The sequence below is a fragment of the Dermacentor andersoni genome, chromosome 3 (genome assembly GCF_023375885.2).
Source record: "Dermacentor andersoni chromosome 3, qqDerAnde1_hic_scaffold, whole genome shotgun sequence".
Classification (NCBI taxonomy): domain Eukaryota; kingdom Metazoa; phylum Arthropoda; class Arachnida; order Ixodida; family Ixodidae; genus Dermacentor; species Dermacentor andersoni.
In genome coordinates, this window is record NC_092816.1 from 211,760,355 (window position 1) to 211,784,495 (window position 24,141).

At 49.1% G+C, this 24,141-nt stretch overlaps 1 protein-coding gene across 1 annotated transcript; it reads right to left on the reverse strand.

The window, feature by feature from the left end:
* Positions 1 to 4,931: 4,931 nt before the first annotated feature.
* Positions 4,932 to 7,754, reverse strand: LOC126524326 (uncharacterized). Its single transcript, XM_050172661.3, has 2 exons — positions 7,087 to 7,754; positions 4,932 to 5,576 (listed from the first exon to the last, which is right to left on the reverse strand). The coding sequence occupies exons 1-2, from the start codon at positions 7,600 to 7,602 to the stop codon at positions 5,103 to 5,105; spliced, it is 990 nt and encodes a 329-aa protein (XP_050028618.3). The 5' UTR covers positions 7,603 to 7,754; the 3' UTR covers positions 4,932 to 5,102.
* Between the last annotated feature and the right edge of the window lie 16,387 nt (positions 7,755 to 24,141).

Here is a 24,141-nt window from a genome sequence, read left to right on the forward strand (position 1 = left end):
CACTTGAATGAAATGGCTGATTCACTCGCACGAGCATCCCTCAACGGCCCTATCATATCTGGTTTGCAGACATCAGCTCATGTCACCACGGCTAGGTACAGAAATTTAACGATATCTCAAACTCCGCAATATCCATGCTAACACCGTCTTCTGAATTCCACACACTTGGCTTCCCATGGAATAATAATTGCTGTCCTTCAAGTCAACTGGAACTTTCTTTTGGAAAAGTGCGATGTCGTATACCTCCTCTAAATTTTTATTTACACAGGTCAGGCCTCGCTATGTCCACTCTATGTTGTTTTTGCAGTGCACCTGAAACTATCGAACATTATTTTCTCTCGTTCCGACGCTTTCTAAGACGAAGAAACCTATTAGAATATTCATTTACCAAACTTAGGCTATCGCTAACCTTTCCAACCATTCTTTCTTTTGGGACGACTTCACTGGGATCCAGCCACACGGATGCTTTTCTTGCAGTTTACAATTTTATGACAGAGACAAAAAGAGTACCTTGCTGAATTTCTAAAATTATTATTAACTTCTATTATTTCATTTCTTTACGGTAACTTATGTTATCAAAATTCTTAACAATATTTTCATTACACTTCTAAATTACAGTTATATTGTCCCACGCTCCACCATTCAAATCTAGTTTCGCTTTACTTCTAAGCACACGCAAAACCGCCTGCTTCTTGGCCAATCCCCCATAGTAGGTACGCACCACTGTTGAGGATACAAGACAACACAAGAATGGATTGATTGTACACCTTTCTTCCCAATGGCAGTGGCAAACTTCCGGTCAGGGTCTGACAATGTCTGCCGTATGCACTCCAACCCATTTTTATTGTGTAAATTTCCTTCTCCTGATCAGGGTCCCCTGTGAATAATTGGCTTAGGTAAACGTACTGCTTCGCAGACTCTAGAGGTTCACTGCCGATCCTGAGCTCTTATTTCCTTGCCAGGCTTTTGATCATTATCTTTGTCTTCTGCATATTATTCTTCCACCCCACTCTTACACTTTCTCTATTAAGGTCATCAATCATTTGTTGTAACTCGTCCCCAGTGTTGACATTGTCATCTGCGAACCTAAGGTTGTTGAAATATTCGCCGTTGATCCTCACCCCAAAGCCTTTCCAGTTTATTAGCTTGAATACTTCTTCCAAGAATGCCGTGAATAGCATTGGAGAGGTTTTGTCTCCTTGCTTGACCCCTCCCTTGGTAGGTATCTTTCTACTTGTGAAGAATCAAGGTACCTGTGTAATTTTTATACATTTTCTAAGATATTCGCGTAAGCCTCTTGTGCTCTGCAGATAGTACTCTGCAGATTTCTCGATTACCTTATTCATGACATGGATGTGATCCCTTGTAGAGTATCCCTTCCTGAAGGCAGCATGTGCTCTTGGTTGACTGACGTCAAGTGTTGGCCTAATTCTATTGGGAATTAGCTAGGTGAATGTTTTATGCAATACTCTAAATAATGTATTGGGCCTATAATTTCTCAATTATTCACCGTCTCCTTTTTGCGGATAAGTAAAGGTTGGCATTCTTCCAGTTCTCTGGAACCCTTGAATCGTGAGACATTTTGTATAAAAGGCCGCAAGCATTTTAAGCATGATATCTTCACCATATTTGAATAAATCAACTGCATTTCACCTTATCCTGCTGCTTTACCCCGTTTCTTGATTTGCAAGGCCCTCCTAACTGCATCACTATTTATAGAAGGTGCCTCTCTAACCTGTTCATTGCTACTTTGAATGGATGTATCCTGACTGATCCGAGTACTGTACAGGCCTGCGTAGAATACTTCCACTCCTTTTACTATATCTTCGAAATTGCTAAAGATATTACCGTGCTGATCTTTCAGTGCATACATCTTGGCTGGTCCTATGCCAAGTTTTCTTCTTACTGATGTTATGCTGCATCCATTTTAGTGCTTCCTCAGTGTTTCTCACGTTATAATATCGGATATCCCTTACTTGCGCCTTTTTGTCCTTTATTTGGTCATTCGCTACTTGGGAGAGCTTACTTACTTGCTGCCTTACCTACCACTTCAATTGCTGCTTCTGAAGCCAGCCTAGTTACGATTTCATTCAGTACCTCTATGTCATCATCTCTTTGTTCCTGGGCTGCCTATTCGTTTGCAAGAACCAGCCTGAATTGATCTCCTTTACCCTTACTGCTTCTGGGTTGGGTTATTTTTACTTGACCAATTTTACTACTTTTTCACTCTTCATATTGAGGTGAGTCCTAGACCTCCCTAACCTATGATCACTGCGCTTTATTTTGCCTAACACTTCTACATCCTGCACTATGCTCGGATCGGCAGAAAGCACGTAATCCATTTCGTTTCTTGATTCCCCATTAGGGCTTTTCCAGGTCCACTTTCTGTTGCTACGCTCCCTGAAGGTGTTCATTATTCGGAGCTTATTCCTTTCCGCAAATTCTACCACCACCTCTCTATTGTTCCTAGTATCGATGCCGTAGTTGCCCATTGCTTGTAGACCAGCCTGCTTTTCCCCCACTTTTGCATTGAAGTGGCCCATGGCTACAGTAGTGGTTTGCCAGAAGTCAATCTCCGTAGACTCGCAGGACTGCCCCTTTGAAGGGGACAGCTAAAAACAAAAACACGTGAGGCAAGCACCCACACAGGGCACTGACTTGCGTTTGAGTTTATTGACACCAGGTGACAAAACTAAAGCCACTCTGATTTGAATCAATCAAAACTGGTGAAACGTGCTGTAGCACTTGCCGCCATGACGAACCCACTCGTCTAATCTTGCACTCAAGGTGCCGCGGGCAGGCTTTCCTTGCAAGTCGCTCAAAGACGTCGGCTCTCCGGAATTGTCCGGCTGATTCACTTCGGCGTAATCGGCACTTGACAAGGGCAATGTCACAATAGAGCTTTTCCAAACTGTCTTTCTTAAATTCGCAAAAGGTCAAACACAGCATAGAAAAAGGACCACGTATTTCCAACTTTGTTCTGCGTAACAAAAACTTGCTTCTTGCATAAAACCCGCACTTATAATGTTGGCTCACAAGCAGCCCTATATCACATCGATATTTTAATCCAATGTTTAATGGGTCGTTTGCTTTATTTTATTTCTATTGATTTAGCAGCTCAGCGTGTGTCAGTGCATGGGTTCTTGGCCGATCTAACACAATGGGCATGTCCCTTGTTTTACGATTCGTACACAAAACACAAAGAATATAATGCCGGCTTACATACTTGTCTAAAGCACAGCGATCGGTTCTCCAAAGATTAACTATATGTCACAATTTCTTTTATTTTTTTATTTAGCCATTGGATATGTGCCAATTGGACCGTCTTTCTCATGCAATCCTCCAGAACGGGTATATCCAACTGTGAAAAGAGGTGCAGAATCCTTAAATGCTGTTGATACATGAACTTTCCTGCACATACACCATCACCAAATTGAATGCACAGCCATTAGCTGCAAAGTATTTAATTAGGGCCTTACATAAGCTTTGGATAGATTCTAGCATGTGGGCTACACCTGCAAGAGCTTTTCCTTAACCCGTAAAACGACCAACGCAAACATCTCAGTAATTTAGCTAAATGTTTTTCGTAGACATACTAGCTGGTGTGAGAGCATTGCGTCCATGCTCCGTCATAACGTACCCTCGCATACACTATATCATTACATATCACTTGAACTACCTTATTACAAGCTATATACATATTACCTACATGACTACAAACTTGTTTATTTACGAAATCCGTAGGGGTATATATGGCATTTTTGTGCCGTAATGTAGTAGCGCAAATGTTTGAGTATTTTCAACGCCAAAGACTAACTGACATTGCAGTTGCTTCAGCTATACCCCGCCAGCACCACAAAGTGAATTAAGAAGGGAGCTACATGTTTGATTCTGAACAAAGCACGCTGGCACTGACCATGATCATGATCCTGTCTCGATTGTCTTTATGGTCAGAATCTGATAACTTAGGCCCGGTGTTCTTTTTTTTATTAAGACCTATAACGTCCAGCTCGAGATGCAATTAGAGACATGAAGATAGGCTCAATGACTTCCACTCTAAAAACAGTTGCACCCTTTGGGGTGTATATTTGCCACACAACAATAATCGTCATCTCTCTTGTCCGCATTTCCTTTCTTTAACGTGACGAGCCCGGTTCTTTCCAGTAACGAACGGTATGCGTGTTACCAGCATTATGCGCGTTATCAGCATGACATAGCATTCCCGACAGGAAAGTAACGAGCACAGCACAGCACAGGCAAGACAGATGACGATTATTGTTGTGGGGCAAATATAAACTCGAAAGGGTGAGAACTTTTCTTAGAGTGTAGCCAATCAGCGCTTCGCTGAATGTTGTCTGTAAAGAGCATACGGCCCAAAGTACTGGCTGTTCGAACTGCAGTGGAAATGGTGATCCCAAAATTCGAGGTTTCACATATGGCAATGCATTGATCACTAGAACAGATGCTAAAAATGTCCACCAGCGGCCTGAATACATGTTTGCACATGTAATTTCATAGTTTAGAAGATTCGGTAGAGGGTTGCAGTAGTTATCTGTGCAATACGATGGGTATGCAGGTCTGTATATCTTGCACTGTACAAGACGTTTTGTGCGCCCGTTGTTTGAGTACAACCACAAACGTTATCAGACAAGCTACAGGTCTTGCGCTACCATATCTTACGTGCAACTGCGATGTCATTCACAAATGTGATCATGTCTTTTGCTTATTTTCCCTCTGTCCTGTTGCTTTCATGACAACCAGTATCTTTCAGAACGCAATAGAAACCAAATGCACACTCTGCTTCATAATTTTTCGTACAGCTGAAACAAATGTACCGGTGCAGTGCTCAACACAAATATTTTGTTTGCAAATTCAAAGCAGAGTACACAAACAGATGGCAACTTATTGGGTTCCCCATATTTATTGTATTGAGGCATCAGATCATTGGGCATGGCACACGAGAGAATCAGGTCTGTTCTCGGGATCTTATACTGCTTGACCCCACTACCTCACGGGTCATTCAGAGTACCACGGCCACAAAAGTGGGGGCCTTTTTCGGCGGATTCGAGTGCGCACTGGGGCCCTGCGGGGGATGTGCGGGACTAAGACGGAGGAACGCCTCGACTCTTCCCCTTCTTCTGCTTTTTCTCCTTGTTCTTGTGCTTCTGCTTGGCTTCCTTTTCTGCTTTAGCATTTGTAGTCAAAGCAACTCTTGCCGGATGCACTTCTTGACCACTGGAAATTGCACGTGGCACTTCCGTCCCGATGACAGTTCTCCCTTGTGGTTTCTCCTCTACGTGTGAAGCTAGTATGTGGGTTGTCGACGCTCTCCTAGCGGACTCCATCGACTTAGAAGACCTCTTGGAGGGCGTTTCGTTTGCTTGTCCGACTCTCCTTCGCTGAGCTTCCATAGGCTCTGGAATATGTTCTTGAGCTGCACTGGTCGAGTCGGCCGCACCTTCAACTCGAAGATTCTCAGTCTTTGGTGGCACACTTGTATGCGGTGCGTCAATGTCGGCCGGAACTAAACCCCCTGAGGGCTTATATAGCACTTGCTTGCGGCGCTGATCTGGATTCTGCAGGGTAATAACATAATTCAAATTTAAACACAGTTGCAAGCTGAAGTAGGGCGTGCTATTATTATCACACCGTCAATTTGTCTGCTAGAATGAAACATTCCCATTCAGCTAGGAACTAGGAACCATCTAACAGAAAAATTGAAGGCACTTTGATGTTGTCCACCATATTTGTATTTTCTCGGGATAACTGGAATTGTTTGCCGCAAAAGCCATTAACGAGAAGCGACAAGATTTTGAACCGCAGAGAGACACATTCGAACGGTATTCGAAGCGACAAGATTTTGAACCGCAGAGAGACACATTCGAACGGTATTCTGACGCAGTGAAACAATTTCGGACACCTAAATTTTTTTTTAATTTTTATTTCGTCTTATTTGAGAGCGTGATTTCACAGCTGCCAACATTCTACTGCCTGAGCTGATGGAAGTGTTTCATAGCGGCTCGAAAAGTGTCGTTCCTATGTGCGATCGACACTAGTTTGGTATCGAGGGGAAGTTCTTGCGTGGCACGTCCTACTGACGCAATTAAGCATATATATTTTACCAGCTTACGTCTTTGTCATGGTGAACTTACGCTTCATTGCGCATAGGTGGTAACGTGCATATATCGCCAACTCTGACTGACACAAAATATTTGAAAGTTTGTGCTATACCATGTAACCGAATGGGTTACATGTGAAGGAGAACGCAATCGAGGATCACAGATGGTTAAGCGATGTGACGAGAGCATCAAATCAGTATAAGGAATGGGATCGAGTAATACAAGAGACATTTGAGACTGTTTTGAGAACTCTCGTTCTGGAGTGGAGTTAAAATACCTTGATTAATAAATATGCAGGTATTATTGAAGGCTGAGTAGCAAATCACTTGGATTTAAACTGTAATCCAAAGGTCCAAAACGGCGCTGTATAAAAGCGACCCTGTTTCAGCCATAGGTGACCTATGTTATCGGCATATAGATTGCTGTTTCAAAAGCATTTTTGTTGTTCGGCGAATTTCCTAACAAAGAGGTTCTGCTAGCTCTCCACTGAAATTTCGCTTATAAAATTTCACCCGAACTTGTCTGAATTCTTTTTCGGAATCCGAATGCGCATCGACCAAGCCATGGTTATGCGCCGTCAGATTTCTCATTCTTCCGGCGAAATGCCGCCGCTGTATCTCCTGGAACAGGCAGTAAAAATGGCCCGGCTCATTCTCGCTTTATTTTTACGAAGAGTGATTCATTGCTTACCGAGAAGCCACCCGATCTGCTGAAATCATTCCAAGAACAAGGCTCTGCATCATTTTTGTGGTTAGGGGAGCAGCCACAACACACTTAGCACATCAGCTTCGCATTGTCACTGTTTCCTTTTTCCAGAGGTGCCAGTATTCGGCAGCTACTTAACCTACGAGTACGACTGATGTTTCATAATTTATTTACGGCATTCCTTCCCAGTGCTATCGTGAAACACTTGCGTTCATGAGAACAGATTTCCCGTTACCCTTGACCAGTATAAGTTCTTGCTTACTTTGTCCGCAGCGTGTCTGTGCTTGGAATGTTTAGATCGATGTGGCTTTGAAGACCCCGCTGTTATACTTTTTGCACTGGATGCCAGTTTTGGTGATGCCTGACCAGGCTGTTGTCTTGCACGACCCGCTGTGAGCGACTCCTTCGGCTTCGGTTCGCCAAGTTCCTGCAGTCCTTGCTGTCCTTGCATTCCCTCGCCCGAAGCTTGTCCAACCCCGAGCCCTGTGCCAGCAACTTCTTGGCCTTGTTCCATCAATGTTGTTTGGGAGCCTGAAGGATTCGGTGCTGGACACACCCGGATGCACATGTCGCTTAGTAGATCTTCGTTGGTAGGAGAAATAGGCAGGGCCATATTTTGCAGGAGCATTTCTTGTACACTCTGCCGAGGTTTCTTGGAAACCAAAGTGGCCTGCACATGCCCTTGTCCGACTTCTTTTTCGTCTTCTTTAAGCTCAGGCAGTCTGGCCCCCTCTGTGACCACGTGATCAGGTACATCAGGGGAAAAGGCTCCAGACATATCGGCACCTTGAAAGAACGGTTCCTCAGGCAGGAGCTTTTCTCCGTGTTTCTTCGATTTTTCCTGAAGTACAAGTTCTTGCCCAGGAATGTTATCGCTTTGTCGGTAGCCTTCCTCCCTAGGCTTGGCGCCTCTTTCTTCAGCGAGTGGCTGTTCGCCACCGGAAGTGACCTGAGTGGTGTTCAAGAAAAGATACAATCAATGAATGAAACCAGAGTAGAGGCGAAAAACGTGTAGGAACAAGAATGGCATTGCAACTCGACTTGAACTATAGGTCACACTAAGCGAAAGCTCTTAACCACGTGTTCTACCTGTCTCGCATCTTTCTGTAGTGCCAATAAACTCGCTTTCTCTGAAATTGCGTCTACAACGTCGACACCGAGAAAGCTGGCTGCCTAGAGTCGCAAAGTCACGTCACAGTAGGATTACACGTTAAAACCTACTTTTTTAAACTGGTCATCACTACCACCTATCGTATGTCCAAATGCTGAAAATGAAAACCTTTTTGCATAAAACAATTTCTGCCTGTTAATTCTCCATTTCCTCCATTAGGGCAAGTATCAAGACATGAAAGAGAAAAAACGAGGATTATTAGTTCATCTTTCTTTTATTACGTTTCCTTATCATTGCGCTGGTTGGAAAAAGGCTCTTTAAGTGTGTTAGTAACGTGTTCCACGGTATATTGCTTTAAAATAACAATTATTCTAAGACAATAATTTGCGTATGTGTTCTGCAAGAGGCGCTTACGTTTTTTGAGATCATCTCATATTGCATCCATTAAGCAGCGTGCTTGAAACATTGCGAGACGGAAAAAAGCTTAGGCCCAAGATTACAATATAATGTATTGTTACGGGGACATCTGAAAAATGGTTTATGTACACTTTTACAGTGTCAACGAGCGGCACCAAAACAAAAAATATGGCGAGCCGGGGCACAGCTCACCCTCTTTCTTGTCTGCTATGCGACGTCTTTTTCGTCCGCACGACAGGTGGCTCGTAACATTGCCCTCCAGCGGCGACAGCACCGACTCGGTGCAGTCAAAATACAGCGGCATAGAAAAGGTTCACCGCATACGCAAGGTTAATCAGCTTATGGGACATGATACGGCTTCAGACGAAAGACGCGCACGATATCAGTGCGAGGTAGAGCCAATGGGGACGAAGACAACGGAGCACTTTCGTAGCTTACGTCAGCCACTTGGCGGCACACCCGTTAGGGGCCGTAGTACGGAAACAGCTCTTCTCAAAAAGCCCGACACTGCGTCCTGCGTACCAGTGGAGGACAAGAGACCGAGGGACATTAAGGATAGTCCAGTGATGGCTGTCGCATCGAAATTGCTGGTGGATCTGCGACTTGCTGAATCGAGCGCGGGCAATTGACCTCCATGATCAGCACGCGCGACAGCGTCGTTAGCATACTCTTTAGGGCGACACGCTGAAGAAGCCACCCGCGTGTCCATGGTCAGCGCAGGATTTAGGCTGAATAAGAGAGAAAGGCGAATAATCAGCGGTCTCATATCTTGGCGTGTTATACGCAAATGTTACAAAAGGCAAGGCAGTGTCCGAATCCTGGCCATCGGCGGACACAGATTGCCAGCATGTTAGTAATTACTCGACTGAGTCGCTCCGTCAAGCCATTCTTCTGTGGATGGTAGGCCGCGGTCAGTTTGTGTGGCGTCGAGCAGGACCGTAGAATGTCCCTGACCACCTTCAAGGGAAACTGACTGCCGGGTCGGTTAGGAGTTGCAGAGGGGCCCCATGCGGGAGAATGACGTCACGGAGAAAGAAGCCCGCAACGATCGGTCGCGCAGCTGGTCCGAAGACCACAGGTGATCGGTAATCGCGTCGCATAATCTGCAGCGACCGCGCCCTGTTGTAGCATGCATACAGACGCTACTCAGATAGCAGGAATAGGAATGGCTTTATTCCCAAACGCGCGCTGTTTATCTAGGTACGAACAGGGTGTGTGGCCTTGACGTCATTCTGTCACAACACTTCTGTCAGCTTTAATTTTCTTTTTACATGTATGCTCATCTATCTGGTTTCTTGCGTGTTCGTGTACTACGCCTTAAGCTTTCAGGAGTAGACTGCACTGGAACCTGCACCGAGCCCTCGGGGCCGGATATCGCCAGGTGATCTTCAAGGCGCCTCGATGCTAGGAGCTCATGTGAAGATTGGTGTTGTAGTGTCTTATCGTTGCCCTGTGGACGGTCTGGAAGGGCTGCCATTTCTCGGGCCGCCATGGGGTCTGCTTGACCGAGCCGTCCTGGAAGTTGTAGGACTGAATGCGAGCTTCTGGCTGGCTGGTAATCCGGGCGCTTAGCTGAAACGATATGGTCCGCATGCACAAAGCGTTCTTCGTTATTCACCCGCACTGTATACGTGGCAGCACTAACACGGCGCGTGATGGTACCTGCTAACCAAAGGAGGGTCGCCCGGACGAGTTGCTTTCGCTCACACATCGTCACCTGCGGTGAACTCGCGGCATGTTGACCTTGAGCGGGCAAAAGTGGGCTGACGCGATTCAGTCTTCAAGCGGTTACTCAGCACCGGCTGCAGGAGGCTAAGACGTCTTCTTGGGGCCCATGTCAAAAACAACTGAGCTGGCGTAATCCCTGTCGATGCGCAGGGCGTGTTCCTGTACGAGAATAAAAATTGATCGACGCAATGCTGCATAGACTTGCCATGCTTTTTATGCTCTCCAATTTGCTTTTGTAGGCTTTTCTTGACGGTTTGCACAAGTCGTTCCGTCGCCCCATTCGAAGCAGGATGATAAGGCGAAGTGAGGTGGCGTATGCCATTGGAGGCAAGGAACGTAGAGAACTGAGCAGACGTGAACTGTGGTCCATTGTCTGTGACGACCATTTGCGGTAGACCGAAACTGGCAAATATTCTTCGCAGCTCTTGCACAGTTCCTTCCGCTGTAGTTGTTTTCATGCACACAAGTTCTGCCCATTTGGAATAAGCGTCTATCAAGACTAGTAACCAGCATGAGTTTGCAAAAGCGAAGTCCAAGTGCGCTCTTTCCCATCGTTTGCTAGCACGGGCCCAAGGAGTGAAGTCTACCTGGGACGGCGCGTTTAGCCTAAATTGAGAGACTGCACAGCTCTGGACCGTGTCTTCTATGTCCGAAGTTTGCTGGGGCCGCCACACATGGCTCCTCGCAGGCATTTTCATTCTAGTCGTGCCTGGATGTCCTTCGTGCAGCAATTTTAAAACCGGCGTAACAAGCGCACGTGGCACAATTACGCGATTGCCCCAGGTTACCCGGTCTCGCTGGGTAACGATAGTCCATGGCGTCTAGTAAAGTACGGTGCTAAATTTTCATCGGCAACTTTTGCTGGCCATCCATTTAATGTGAAGAAGTGGACCTTGAATAGGACTGGGTCCTTTGTTGCTTTCCGAATATCTTCAGCTGATAACGGCAGTTCGTCTGTTGCCGCGAAAAACTACACGTAGTCACTGAGGTCAGCTTCGTTCTTTAGCGGAAGCCGCGATAATGCGCCGGCATTAGCGAGAGCCTTCCCTTTCCTATATACCCATTTGTAACGGTAGGCCGCAAGTAGCCGCATCCTGCGCTGCATTCGGGCATCTGATAGTGCTGGAATGGGCTTGTTGAGTCCGAGTAAACCATTTAATGGCAGGTGATCAGAGTATATAATGAACTCTCGTCCATAAATATATTTGTGAAATCGTTTGATAGTGAACACCACGGTAAGCGCTTCTTTCTCTATTCGGGAGTACCCAGTCTCTGCTTTACTGAGTGTTCGCGAAGCGTACGCTATCGGTTTTTCATTTCCTTCGATTTTGTGGAAGAGCACTGCGTATGCAGACGCGTCTGCTGCAAGGCCTATTGACTTCTCCGGATTGCAGAAGGGTAGAACACTGTCACTCGTGAACCAACGCTTGCTCCGCTGGAAGCACTCTTCAGCGTCTTTCGGCCACTGCCTCTGCCGAGTTCCCTTCAATAATTGATATAGGGGTTTCAGCTGTGTAGACATGTTGGGGATTAACTTGGAGTAAAAAGATAGCATGCCAAGGTACGCTCTTAGTTCCGATTCATTCCTTGGAGCTGGCGCATTCCTAACAGCTTCAACCTTTCCCGTGCACAGCTTAATTCCACTTGCGCTAATAATATGCATCAGATAGGTGACAGAGTCTTTGAAGAAATTACATTTCTCTTGCTTGAGCCGAACGCCGTGCTCCCGAAACCGAGTAAGGACGGCTTCAACGCGTTGGAAACATTCCCTTTCGGACGCTCCCATGATGAGGACATCATCGAGATAGCAGGCAACGCCCTTCACGCCTTTTAATGCTTGATCCATCACCGACTGGAATGTGGCTGGGGCACTGAAAATTTCATATGGCATGCGGAGCACTTCTATTTGTTGGTACCCAGTAGTCAGGTCTAAGACCGTGAAAACCTTGCCTTCCGTAATTACTGCAAAGATGTCTTCTACTAAGGGTAATGGATAGTGCTCCGTCATTATGCAAGGATTTAAGGTAATTTTGAAGTCTCCATACAGCCTAACCTTCTTGTCTGCCTTAGGGACAACAACCACTGGTGTAGCCCAGTCGCTTTGTGCTACGGGAACCAGGACCTCGTTCCGTTCGAGCTGTCGAATTTCTTCTTCGACTGCTGTCCGCAGGGAAAAGGGAACTGGTCGAGCCTTGCAGCAAACTGGTCTGGCGTCTTCCTTCAGGACCAGTTGTGCCTTGTATCCCTTTATTAGTCCTACCTCCGTCGAAGAAACGTCGCTGTAATTGCGTAGCAGCTCGTCCACCATTCCGTCTGTCTGCACCGTGAATACGCTCTTCCAGTCAATCCTCAGTTCTGCAAGCCAGTCACGTCCAAGTAGTGACGGCTTCCTTCCAGGTACAACCACAATAGGCAACGTCTTGCGTTATTCTCGGTAGACCACAGGCACTTCCGCTTGCCCTCCAATTTCCAGTGGTGCGCCTCCGTACGTTCTAAGTTGCAGTCCTGTTTTGACTGGTGGCTGTAAACAAGACAGGGACGAAAAGACGCTCTTGCTAATAATCGAGGCAGTGGCTCCTGTGTCTATCTGCACTTCCACCGGCGTACCTGCAATGTGCACTTGCACTCGGTAAGGTCGAGTCGTCGGTCCACTTTGCTGAACGTGAAAAAGTTGCAACTCTTCCCCTTCTTCATCGTTGTCGTTGAATGCATTAACCGCTTCTCGTGTTTCTTTTCTTGCACGCCCGAGCCACATGACCAGTCATGTTGCAATATTGGCACTTTGCCTTTCAATATGAGCAGTCTCCAGCATCGTATTGCTCCACACATCGGTAGCATGAGTTACCTGCTGCAAGACCCACCGAAATCCTCGCCTTTTGTCTTTGTTGACCCTTCTGAACGACGTGGACACCTTCGTCGAGAAAAGTCTTGTCAGAGGTTGGGCGGAAGCCTTTGGATTCTTTCGCAGCCCGTTCCGCGCTTCTTGCTAGGTGATATGCAGTTTCGAAGCTTAGCTCCTTTTTCTTCAGAAGGCTGGCTTGAATCGAAGCGTCGCTGAAGCCAGCCACGAACCTGTCTCGAAAATCATCGTTCAGGAACGGCCCAAAATCGCATCTTGCTGCCATATGGCGCAGTTCCACTGCAAATGCGGAAATTCTATCACGTTGCATCTGGTAGCGGCGAATAAACATGAACCTTTCTGCGATAACTTTGCTTCCCGGAGAGTAAGGTTCTCTCAGGACTGCGACGATTTCATCGAATGATTTGTATTCTGGCTTCGCTGGTAGCAACAGGTCCTTCGGCATTTTGTAGGGGCGTTTATCAATGGCCGTTGTAAAGGCGGATTTCTTCAGGCGGTCATCTTTGTTTTAGGTCACTTTCCAGTAGTGGTCAAATCTTTCAACATAAGGCATGAAATCTTCTTCGGCATCATCGACGAAAGACTGAAAATCCAAAAACTTCGCCATTCTTTTTGTACTGCGCGATCTCGGCCTTGGCTTCGGATCCCATCTTCGCCGCCACTTGTCGTAGGATGCATAGAGACGCTACTTAGATAGCAGTAATAGGAATGGTTTTATTCCCAAAACGCGCGCTGTTTATCTAGGTACGAACAGGGGGTGTGGCCTTGACGTCATTCTGTCACAACACGCTCCATCCTTCTTTCTTTACAGGCAGTGAAACCGGCCACGTAATCAAGGCTTATTCGATGAACCGGCTCAAATTGAACGTCGACAGGCTGAATATGGCCAGAAGGTGGGATTAGCGGCTGTTCCGGCTGCTAACAAAGGCCACAAGAGGCCATGTAACGAAGCGTCGAGCGTAGCATGCCAGGAGAGTACAACTTACGGCGTGCGCGATCGTATGTATGCGAATCGTCAAGGTGCACCACTGTTGGCGAATCATGAAGCTGGATAGAACAGTCCAGTCGAGCGGAGGTGTACCGGAATCACAAGTAACAAGTCAGAACCATCAAAACGCAAACTCCGACGATGTAAAATGTCATCATGTAGCAAACGGAGACCGAAAAAGGCATCGGGATCCTCGGAGTTGAGACAGTCGATAAACTTGCGTAGGAGCAGATCAATGCGATGACAAGCACACAAGAACTGTAGTAGCTCGGTGCAAGTTCCCGTTGGTAGACAGGTACCAAGAACGGCAGTCGCATCCCGATGCAAACAGCCAGACTTGTACATGACTGTATATCAGTATTCTTGAAGCCCCAATGTCCAAAGTCCAAGGCAACCCATGGGATCTTTGAGTGAAAACAACCAGCAGAGAGCGTGATGGTCAGTGATGACCGTAAAAGAAATGTCTGCCATACAGATAAGAGATAAATTTTGTGACGGCATTACAAGAGGGAGCAATCTCCTTCTGTAATCCAATAATTCCGCACAGCCGTGGAAAGCAAGCGGCTGGTATACGCTTGACAAGGTCCTGACCACGTTAACATTGAACCAGAGCAGCGCTGAGGCCATGGCCACTGGAGTCTGCATGGAATTGCCTGGGAACACAATCATCACAGCCAGCCAACGCAGGTAGCATAGTGAGTAATGCACTTAGATGCGAAAAGGCAGGCATTGGGCAGGACCCTAGGTGAAAGGAACGCTTTTCTTGAGCAGGCATGTAGGACGCCGTGCTATCTGCGGTATTTCACAAAGTGACAAAGTAACAGCAGAAGCCAAATAAGGAGCGAACATTTTGCGTAGAAGGGGGGTTAGAAAGTTGGTAACAGCGCGTACTTTGGCAGGGTCAGGTCGGATACCCGCTGCATCAGCAAGATACCCACGTATGGTCTTCTCTCGGTGTCCGAAATGGCATTCGGAGTGGTTTAGTTGAAGCCGGGTGCTTTGAAGCTTGGCGTTGCGAAATAGCTGTAAAAGAGCCGATAATCGTCGTTGATGAATGGGTAATGTAGGCGAAAAAACGACTACATCGTCCAGGTCATGAAGGAGGGAGTTCATCATTCCTTAACCTGTCGCTGTGTAGAAGGCCAGATGTGTTAACCTGTGTTGTGTAGAAGGCCAGATGAGCTCTCAATGAGAGCAGAATGGGTGCTCAGGAAGTCATGACCGATGATGACGTCTGGATACACTGCTGTAGAACGGCGAATTGAATGGAGCTCTGGTGGCCAGCGAATCTCACACGCGCAGTGCACATGCCAAAGAGGGAAGGTGTACTGCCATAGGGAACTCGAATGACAGGTGACGTGGCGGGTGTAAGAGCCTTGCGGAAACGGCGACAAAGGCGAGCACTCATGACATATAGTTGTACCCCAGTGTCTATGTGGCCTAAAGAAGCGCGCCGTCCACTTCTGCATCCAAAACATTTCGTCGGGTAGCCAGGCTCAACAAAGGATATCTGGGCTGGTTCGCCAATGCAGCATCACCTCTGGGGGCTGCACTGGTTATATTTATGAAGATGGACGACGAGGGTACCACGACCGGGCAGCGGAGAACGAGAACGGCGTCTGCGGGAATGGCGAGCGTGCAGTCGGAGCAGGAACATCAGGGTCCGGTGGTCATTGCGAGGACGAAATGAAGAAGGCCGACTGTCTTGCGGTTGATAAGTGTACGGGGGACGAGGTGATGACAGCCGGTGGTAGCTGCGATGGCGGGAAGTATGGCCTATCACTTTGCAGTTAAATCATATTGCCCTGTCGTCAAGCGTACGCCACTGGTTTCGATCGCGGTACCTGGGATAGGTCGATTATGTGCGGGGAGGTACCGCAGGGTAATTTCCGGCATAGATGGGATGAATGTCTGCTTTCGCCAACTCTTCCGTGTACGACCGCTTCGATCAACGATACTGCGAATGCGGCTCGTCGTATACGACGGGTTTTAGAAACTGACGGAGACGCGGCCTCAATATGATGCCGTCCAGGACGCAGCAAGCTTTAGGTACCACGCGGCTGGACGTCCTGACACGTTGAGGTAATGATGGCAGTGTAAGGGAGCGGCACGAATGACACGAAGCCTCTTTGGTGCTTCAAAGCGTCGGCACTTTTTATGATGTCGTTGATGGTTCAGCAGTCCTTATATATTGTTACGGGAAGGAAGAAGCGTTCGTCTATTTACAAGTGGCTTTTAATGGCTGAGCCAACAAGCGTAGAGCATCGATACTGCTAAACACTTCTTCGTCGTCTCTAAGACCACCATCAGCGTCGTCTTCTTTCCACATCACCGACTGTGACATCACCCCCGTCGGAAAAAGCACCTGATTGGTGCGGCTCATCGGTCTGAGAAAGGTAAGGTTTGAGACAGCTGACGTGGATGATGTCAGAGAGAGGTGAAGGCACCGCGGCATTCAGCGGAGACACTTCATATGTGACAGGGGTCACCTGGCGAAGGATGCAGTGAGGGCCGTAGTATCGCGAGAGGAATTTTTCGGAAAGACCAACATGCCGAGTTGGATACCAAACTAGCACAACAGCACCTGGTTCGTAGTTCAAGTCGTGATGGCGCTCGTCGTAACGGCACTTCTGGCGTGTCTGTGAAGCAGAAAGACGAATGCGGGCAATCTGGCGTGCTTGGGTCGCTGTGGCTATGACATCCCGAGTGTGCTCTGTCGGCGAGTCGAGTGTGGTCGAAAGGAGAGTCTCGAAAGGCAAAGTCGGCTCACGGCCGAAGAGGAGATAGAAGGGTTAATAGCCAGCTGTGTCGTGGCGCGAGGAATTGTAGGCGAACGTGACAAATGCCCAGTCGCGATGATCGGAGGAAACATACATTGCCAGCATGTCAGTTATTGTGCGGCTCAGGCGTTCGGTAAGACCGTTAGTTTGAGGATGGTAAGCGGTAGTAAGTTTGTGTTTAGTAGCACATGATCGATGTAGGTCGTCTATGACTTTGGCAAGAAAGTATCTGCCGCGATCGGTGAATTGTTGACGAGGTGCACCGTGGTGCAAGATAACGTCGTGAAGCAAGAAATCAGCGGCGTCTGTAGCGCAGCTGGTCGGTAGGGCTCTAATAATGGCACAGCGAGTTGTATAGTCCGTAGCGACGGCAATCCACCTATTTCCGTCCTTCGATATAGGGAATGGTCCGAGAAGATCAGCGCCAACGCGAAAAAAAGGGTCGGCCGGTATATCCAAAGGCTGCAGCAGTCCGGCAGGACACACAGGTGGTCTTTTTCGGCGTTGACACTACACACACGCGGCAACATAGCGCCGGACGGAGCGGCTGAGAAGGGGCCAGAAAAACCGTCGCCGAATTCGGTCATAGGTCCGCGTGACGCCAAGGTGTCCCGCGGTGGGAACGTCGTGCAGTTCCTGCAGTACAATCTGTTGCAGAGGAGACGGAATGACGGTTAGGAGCTCGGGCCCGTCGGGATGCATGTTGCGACGATACAGGATGCCAGTTTGTAGCACGAACATGTGAAGAGATGGGTCAGACGGAGCAGAGAGCAGGCGTTCGATAATGGGGCGTAACGACTCTCGCGTCGTTGTTCAGCGCCAATGTCTTGCAAGGCTGAGAGCGAAAGAACGCAGATCGGTGCGACATCCACTAAACCGTCCGGTACATCGACGGGATGACGAGACAGGCAGTCGGCGTCCTGATGTAGACGACCCGACTTGTAGACCAGAGTGTATGTGTATTCGTGCAGCCGTAGGGCCCAGCGACCGAGGCGTCCGGTGGGATCCTTGAGGGAGGAAAGCCAACAAAGGGCGTGGCGGTCGGTTGTAACTGTAAATGGTCGACCATATATGTAGGGTCGGAACTTGCCCACCGCCCAAATGAGGGCGAGGCACTCGCGCTCAGTAATCGAGTAATTGCACTCGGCGGGAGAGAGGAGGCGACTGGCGTAGGCGATAACGCGGTCGTGCCCACATTGGCGTTGAGCTAAAACTGCGACGATGCCGTAGCCACTGGCGTCAGTGCGGATTTCTGTCGGAGCGGAGGGGTCAAAATGGGCGAGAATAGGAGCTGTGGTAAGCAGCGTGATGAGCTGCGAGAAAGCAGACGCTTGTTCAGTGCCCCAACAGAAAGGAACGTCTTTCTTCAGGAGGTCAGTAAGGGGACGGGCAACATGGGCGAAATTTTCCACAAACCTGCGGAAGTAAGAGCAAAGGCCCATAAAGCTGCGAACATCTTTGGCACAAGTTGCTACGGGGAAATTCTGCACAGCATGAACTTTAGCGGGGTCGGGGCGAATGCCTGACGAATCGACAAGGCGTCCGAGCATGGTTATTTGGCGGTGACCGAAGTGGCACTTGGATGAGTTGAGCTGCAAGCCAGCGGTGCGAAAAACAGAAAGAACAGATGAAAGTCTTTCAAGATGAGTCGCAAAAGTTGAAAAGAATACGATGACGTCATCCAAGTAGCACAAACAGAGGGACCATTTCAAACCACGCAAGAGCATGTCCATCATCCGTTCAAAGGTCACCGGGGCATTGCACAAGCCAAATGGCATTACTCGGAACTGATATAGGCCGCTGGTGTGACGAATGCGGTCTTTTCACGGTCCATTTCATCCACGGCAATTTGCCAATATCCAGAGCGAAGGTCTATAGATGAAAAATAAGTGGCACCGTGGAGACAATCCAGAGCATCGTCAATGCGGGGAAGTGGATATACATCTTTCTTGGTGATCGTGTTTAGATGACGATAGTCAACGCAGAATCGCCAGCTGTTATCCTTCTTTTTGACGAGAACAACACGGGACGCCTACGGGCTGGAAGAGTGTTCAATAATCCCTTTGGCAAGCATCTTGTCAACCTCGCTCTGGATAACTTGTCGCTCAGAGGGCGACATCCGGTATGGGCGTCTGCGAACAGGTGCTGCATCGCCGGTTTTTATCCGATGCGTCACGACCGTAGTTTGACGCAAAGGGCGATCGTTCAGATCGAAAATGTCGCAGTAGGACTCGAGGAGACCACGGAGCTGTGCGGCTTGTTGGGTTGAGAGGTCCGGTGCAATTATCTTTGTAAAGTCGTCGGTCGGGACTGATGCAGAAGGCGCAGAATGAACAGTGGTCGAAGACGGCGCAACACATAGAGCAGAAATGTGGCACTCGTGCTTTGGTGACAACGTGGCAAGAGACATGCCTCGAGGAACTACTTGCGGGCACTCTCCGAAATTTAGGATGGGAAGACATGTCTGATTGTCCGCAACAGAAACGATGGTGTGTGGGAAGGAGACATTGTAAGAAAGCAGGACTGACGTCGAGGGAGTAAGGGCATAGTCTCCGTGAGGTACAGGTGGGCTGGCTAAACAGGGATGAAGGTTGCTGCAAGAGAAGGCAGGCGTATAAAATCCGCGGAACAAAGCTGAACTGGAGCTTCAGCAGGAAGGTCAATGGGAACAGGTAGGGGTAGGTCAAGTTGTACAACACCGGCGGAACAGTCAATCAGAGCAGAATGGGCAGACAAAAAGTCGAGTCCGAGGATCACATTGTGAGGGCAACGTTCAAGAACACTAAACAAAACGGACGTGTGGCGACCGGCGACACAGACACGAGCAGTACACATTCGAAGCACAGCCGGAGTTCCACTATCGGCGACCTGGAGCCGTCGAGTCGGGGCAGGGGTAAGTACTTTTTTCAAGCGCGTTCGAAGCTCCGCACTCATGATGGAAATTTGGGCTCCAGTGTCGATGAGTGCTGTAACGGGTAAACCATCCACGTCCACGTCCAGAAGGTTCCGATTAGTAGGCAGGGTTAGCAGAGGAATTTCAGGCCGGTGTTCTAGAGCAGCGTCCCCTCCAGGAGCTGCCCCAATTAGTTTCCCGTCGGAGAGCGGCGACGGTAAGCTGGGGATGGAGAGCGACGCAGCTGGGGCGAACGGCAGCGACGACTATGTGGTGATGGCGATCGGCTGGTCGCGGTGGCTCGAGCGTTGTCAAGTGCGCCTTCGACCTCGGTGGAGAGTGGTGGCGGGCGAGGATTTAGTGGGGAGCGGCGGTAGGCGGGAAAGCTTGGTCGAGAGTCGGCTGGCCAGGAACTTCGACAGTGGCTAGAGATGTGGCCCACACGTCCACAGTAAAAGCAGATGGGTCTATCGTCATGGGTGTGCCCTTCGGCCGGGTCGCGATAGCTCGGACATGGACCGTATTGGCTCCGGTGAACAGGGGCAGAGGCAGCAGACGAAGCAAAGTCAGGACGGCAAGCGGGGCAGATGGACGGAAGACCCACATTGGCCAGTTCTTGGCGAATTACCGACTGAATGAGAGACACAAGCGGCCTGGAATCGTCAAAGCTCTGCGTGACTGGCGTGGAAGGAGACGCTGCTTCGATTTCTGGCCGAACTATACGTACGACGTTCTCGCAGGAGGTGGGCTCACGCGGTGGGCAAACGTCTTCGCACGTCGATGAAGCTGCGGTATTAGCTAGACGAGTAAACTGTCGAACTATGCGGCGACTTTTCGCGTCTTCAAAGCGGTGACATTCGTTAATGATCTCATTGGCCGTTGTGATGTTCTTATAAACAAGCAGGTTAAACGCGTCATCCACGATGCCCTTTAAGACGGGGCTGACCTTGTCTGCCTCTGCCATATTGTTATCTACTTTGCGGCAAAGAGCGAGGACGTCCTGGATATACGCCACGTAAGATTCAGTGGACGTCTGTACACGGGTCCCAAGGTCCTTCTTCGCAGTACGTTGGCGGCCGACGGGTTTGCCGAAAAAATCTCTAAGCGTCTGTTTACACTGGTCCCAACTCGTAATCTCTTCTTCATGTGTTTCTAACCAGACCCGTGCTGTTTTCTTGAGGTAGAATATATATTAGCCAGCCTAAGCGTGTTATCCCACCTATTGTGTGCGCTGACCCGTTCGTAATTCTGTAACTAGTCATCGACGTCAACGTTGTCAATCCCGGAAAACATGCCAGGGTCGCGAGGCTGGGCCAGGATGACCGTCGGTGGCGACGACGGGGCCGCGGTTGAACTCTTTCCTTCGGATGACACGGCGGCCAGGTTAGGTCCGCTGCGGAGCTCCGTCATGCTCAAGTGATTACCCCGCACGTCCACCAATGATGTTAGGGGAAGGAAGAAGCGTTCGTCTATTTACAAGTGCCTTTTCATGGCTGAGCCAACAAGCGTAGAGCATCGATACTGCTAAACACTTCTTCGTCGTCTCTAAGACCACCATCAGCGTCGTCTTCTTTCCACATTATCGACTGTGACAATATCAATAAATTAAAGGCGTCATCGGCGCTGTTCTTAGGTGGCTTATTATTTGGGCTTCAGGCATTCGGTTGTCAACCCGCCTACACAGAGCTTAGACGTCCTGAACGTGCAGTTCATGTATGGGCCCGGCATGAAAGTTCCTTCTTAGCAGCTCGCTGGCGCCCAACTGCATTGCCGAAGATCTCCTGTAGTATGTGCTTACAGGTATCCCAACTAGTAACCTCGTCTTCTTGTGTTTCGAATCAAACATGGGCGGTTCCCTTGAGGTAATAGATGACGTTACCCAGCATGATGGTTAGGTCTTACCAGTTTTTCTTGCTGGATCACTCGTATTCGGTTAAACAGTATTCGACGTTCATGGAGTCGGTACCGGAGAAGGTACGACGGTCTCGGAGTTGGGCCAAGACAATCATGTTAGCGTAGGCTGACCCAGCGGACAGCTAAGCAGACATGGTCGTATGATCCCAAAGATGTCCGCTGCAAAACTCCGCGTGGCCCTTGGTATATTCCCCACACATCCACCAGAGATGTTACGGCTAGTAGGGATGCGGCATAAATTGTTTTCGATCTAAGAATAATAATTCGTCTTAGCCTTCAATATATTACTGGCTTTCGATGCAGGGTTCTTCATCCATTAATTAAAAATCGAAAATTTTTTCGCGATCTTTAAAAAGGTTGAAACACATTTATCTACTTTTGTAAGACGTTATTTTATAGTTTTAGAGTAGGAAGCAAGTTAAGCATACAAATGCAGCAGTCCCGAGATCGTTGAGTGGCGCCCCCTCGCGTGTGATGTCAGAGGGAGGCTCCGCTGCCGCGCCGCGCGCGCACTCGCTACGTGAAGGCAGGTTGGCGCTGTCGGCCGACCTGCTCTGCTCCAGTTTTTGCAAGTCTTCTGTTTTGTGGAACAGTATTTAAGAAGTGTTGCAGCTGTAGTGAAGAGGAGGACGAAGAAAACGCTCTTGTGTCGACTGTGCGCGCGATCAGCGTTCTTGTACTGCCGGTGCAACTAGACTGTGCCTAGTGTCTTATAATAAATCCTCACATTACAATTGGTGGAAGGTACTGCACTCCCCGACCTCAGCCTGGAGCTTCGCAGCCGAACTTTGACAACTGCTCCAGCCGCTACCATGAACGAGACTCAACAAAACGTTTGGAGCATCCGCCGCTTCTTTCATGTGCGGTGCCGTCCAGCGACAGCGGGACCCTCCTGTTTTTAGCGGATCAGGTGAGACTGACGCGGAAGATTGGCTCTGTACCTACGAGCGCATCAGTGATCACAACAAGTGGGATGACCCGACGAAGCTACGTACCGTCATTTTCTATTTGGCTGACGTTGCGAACCTCTGGTTCCATAATCATGAACGGGAACTACAAACCTGGTCTGCATTCAAAACAGCATTCGCGGAAGTATTCGGTCGCCCGGCCTTCTGAAAACTCCGAGCTGAGCAGCGCTCACGCCAGCGCGCTCAACAGCCCGGCGAGAGTTGCGCTACATAGAGGATGTCGTGGATATTTGCGCCCGCGTTGATTCCACCATGAGTGACGACAATAAAGTGAAGCAAGCACGTCTTCAAGGGCATCGAGGACGAAGCATTTCAAATGCTCCTGGTGCGAAACTCTACGTCTGTCGATGCGGTCGTCACTCTTTGCCAGAGCTTCGATGAGCTGCATCGCCAAAGGGTCCTTGCACGCAGCGCTGTTGCACCTGGTGACTCTCTCTCGGGCCTTAAGCTTCGCTCCAACACCACGCCAACATCATCGCTCTCTGTTGAGATTAAGGATTTCATTCGCGAGGAGGTGGCGCACCAACTGTCTATGCTGCCTATCAACGATCGACCTCCCCAGCCTAACACATCCCTGGCTGCTCTCGTTGGGCGGGCCATTCGCGAAGAACTTGCCGAGTCGCTACCTTTAGTTCAACCCTGCCTTCCCGTGGCTGCACCTCTCACCTATGCCAAAGCCGCCGCGCAAACTGCGCCGCCGACGTTCGCGTTTCCTGCGCTAAAGCGACTTCAAACTGCAAATCCTCCCGCGTCACCTCCAATTCCGTCTCGAAGCCCAGTTCAGACCCCTTAAAGCACACGCGCCGACCGGCCCATATGCTTCGCTTGCGCTGTCGCCGGCCATGTGGCGCGCTTCTGCCATCGTCGCATGCCACCTGCTAACGCTGCTGTCGCAACGCCTGGATATGGCTATCCCCACGATGCTACCGGGCATGCGACGCTTCCCAACCCAGAGTTTTCGCCGCCTCCTCGATGCCCTGGCAACATCCATCGTTCGTCATCACCGCGTCGTCGCTCGGTTTACCCCTTACGTTGCCGCCAGTCACCTAGCGAGGTAAACTAGTCGCTGCAGTTCCGCAGGTACGAACTACAAGCTTCGTGACTTCTACAAGGCCTGCACAGTCACCACGCAATTTATTAGACGTTTTGTTCGAAGGAACCGCCGCAACTGCGCTTATTGATACTGGTGCTGCAGTTTCTGATTTCGACGAAAAGCTTTGTCGTAACCTTCACAAGGTCACAACGCCGTTGTATGGCATGCATCTACGCGCTGCGACTGCGCAGCATATAGCCCCACTTGCTCAATGTACTGCAAGGGTGGTCATCGATGACATTGTTTATGTTGTTGAATGTTTCGTGTTGTCTTCATGTTCACATGACATCATTTTCGGCTGGGCCTTCTTGTCTCACCATCGTGCCATCATAGACTGTGCCCGTGCCGAAGTGGCGCTTTTCCCACTTGCCGATTCCCCGCCTACAGACCCTTCTGAAGGTAAAGCCTCCAAGCTCACCGTTGTGTCCGATACGGACATACCACCCGAAATGTCTTTGCTTGTGCCCGCCTCTTGCTCTACCACGCCAAACACTACAGTTTTCTTTGCACCGTCGCTTATTTTTCCACGTCGCAAGGCCCTAACTCTCCCGTTTGCGCTCCTCAC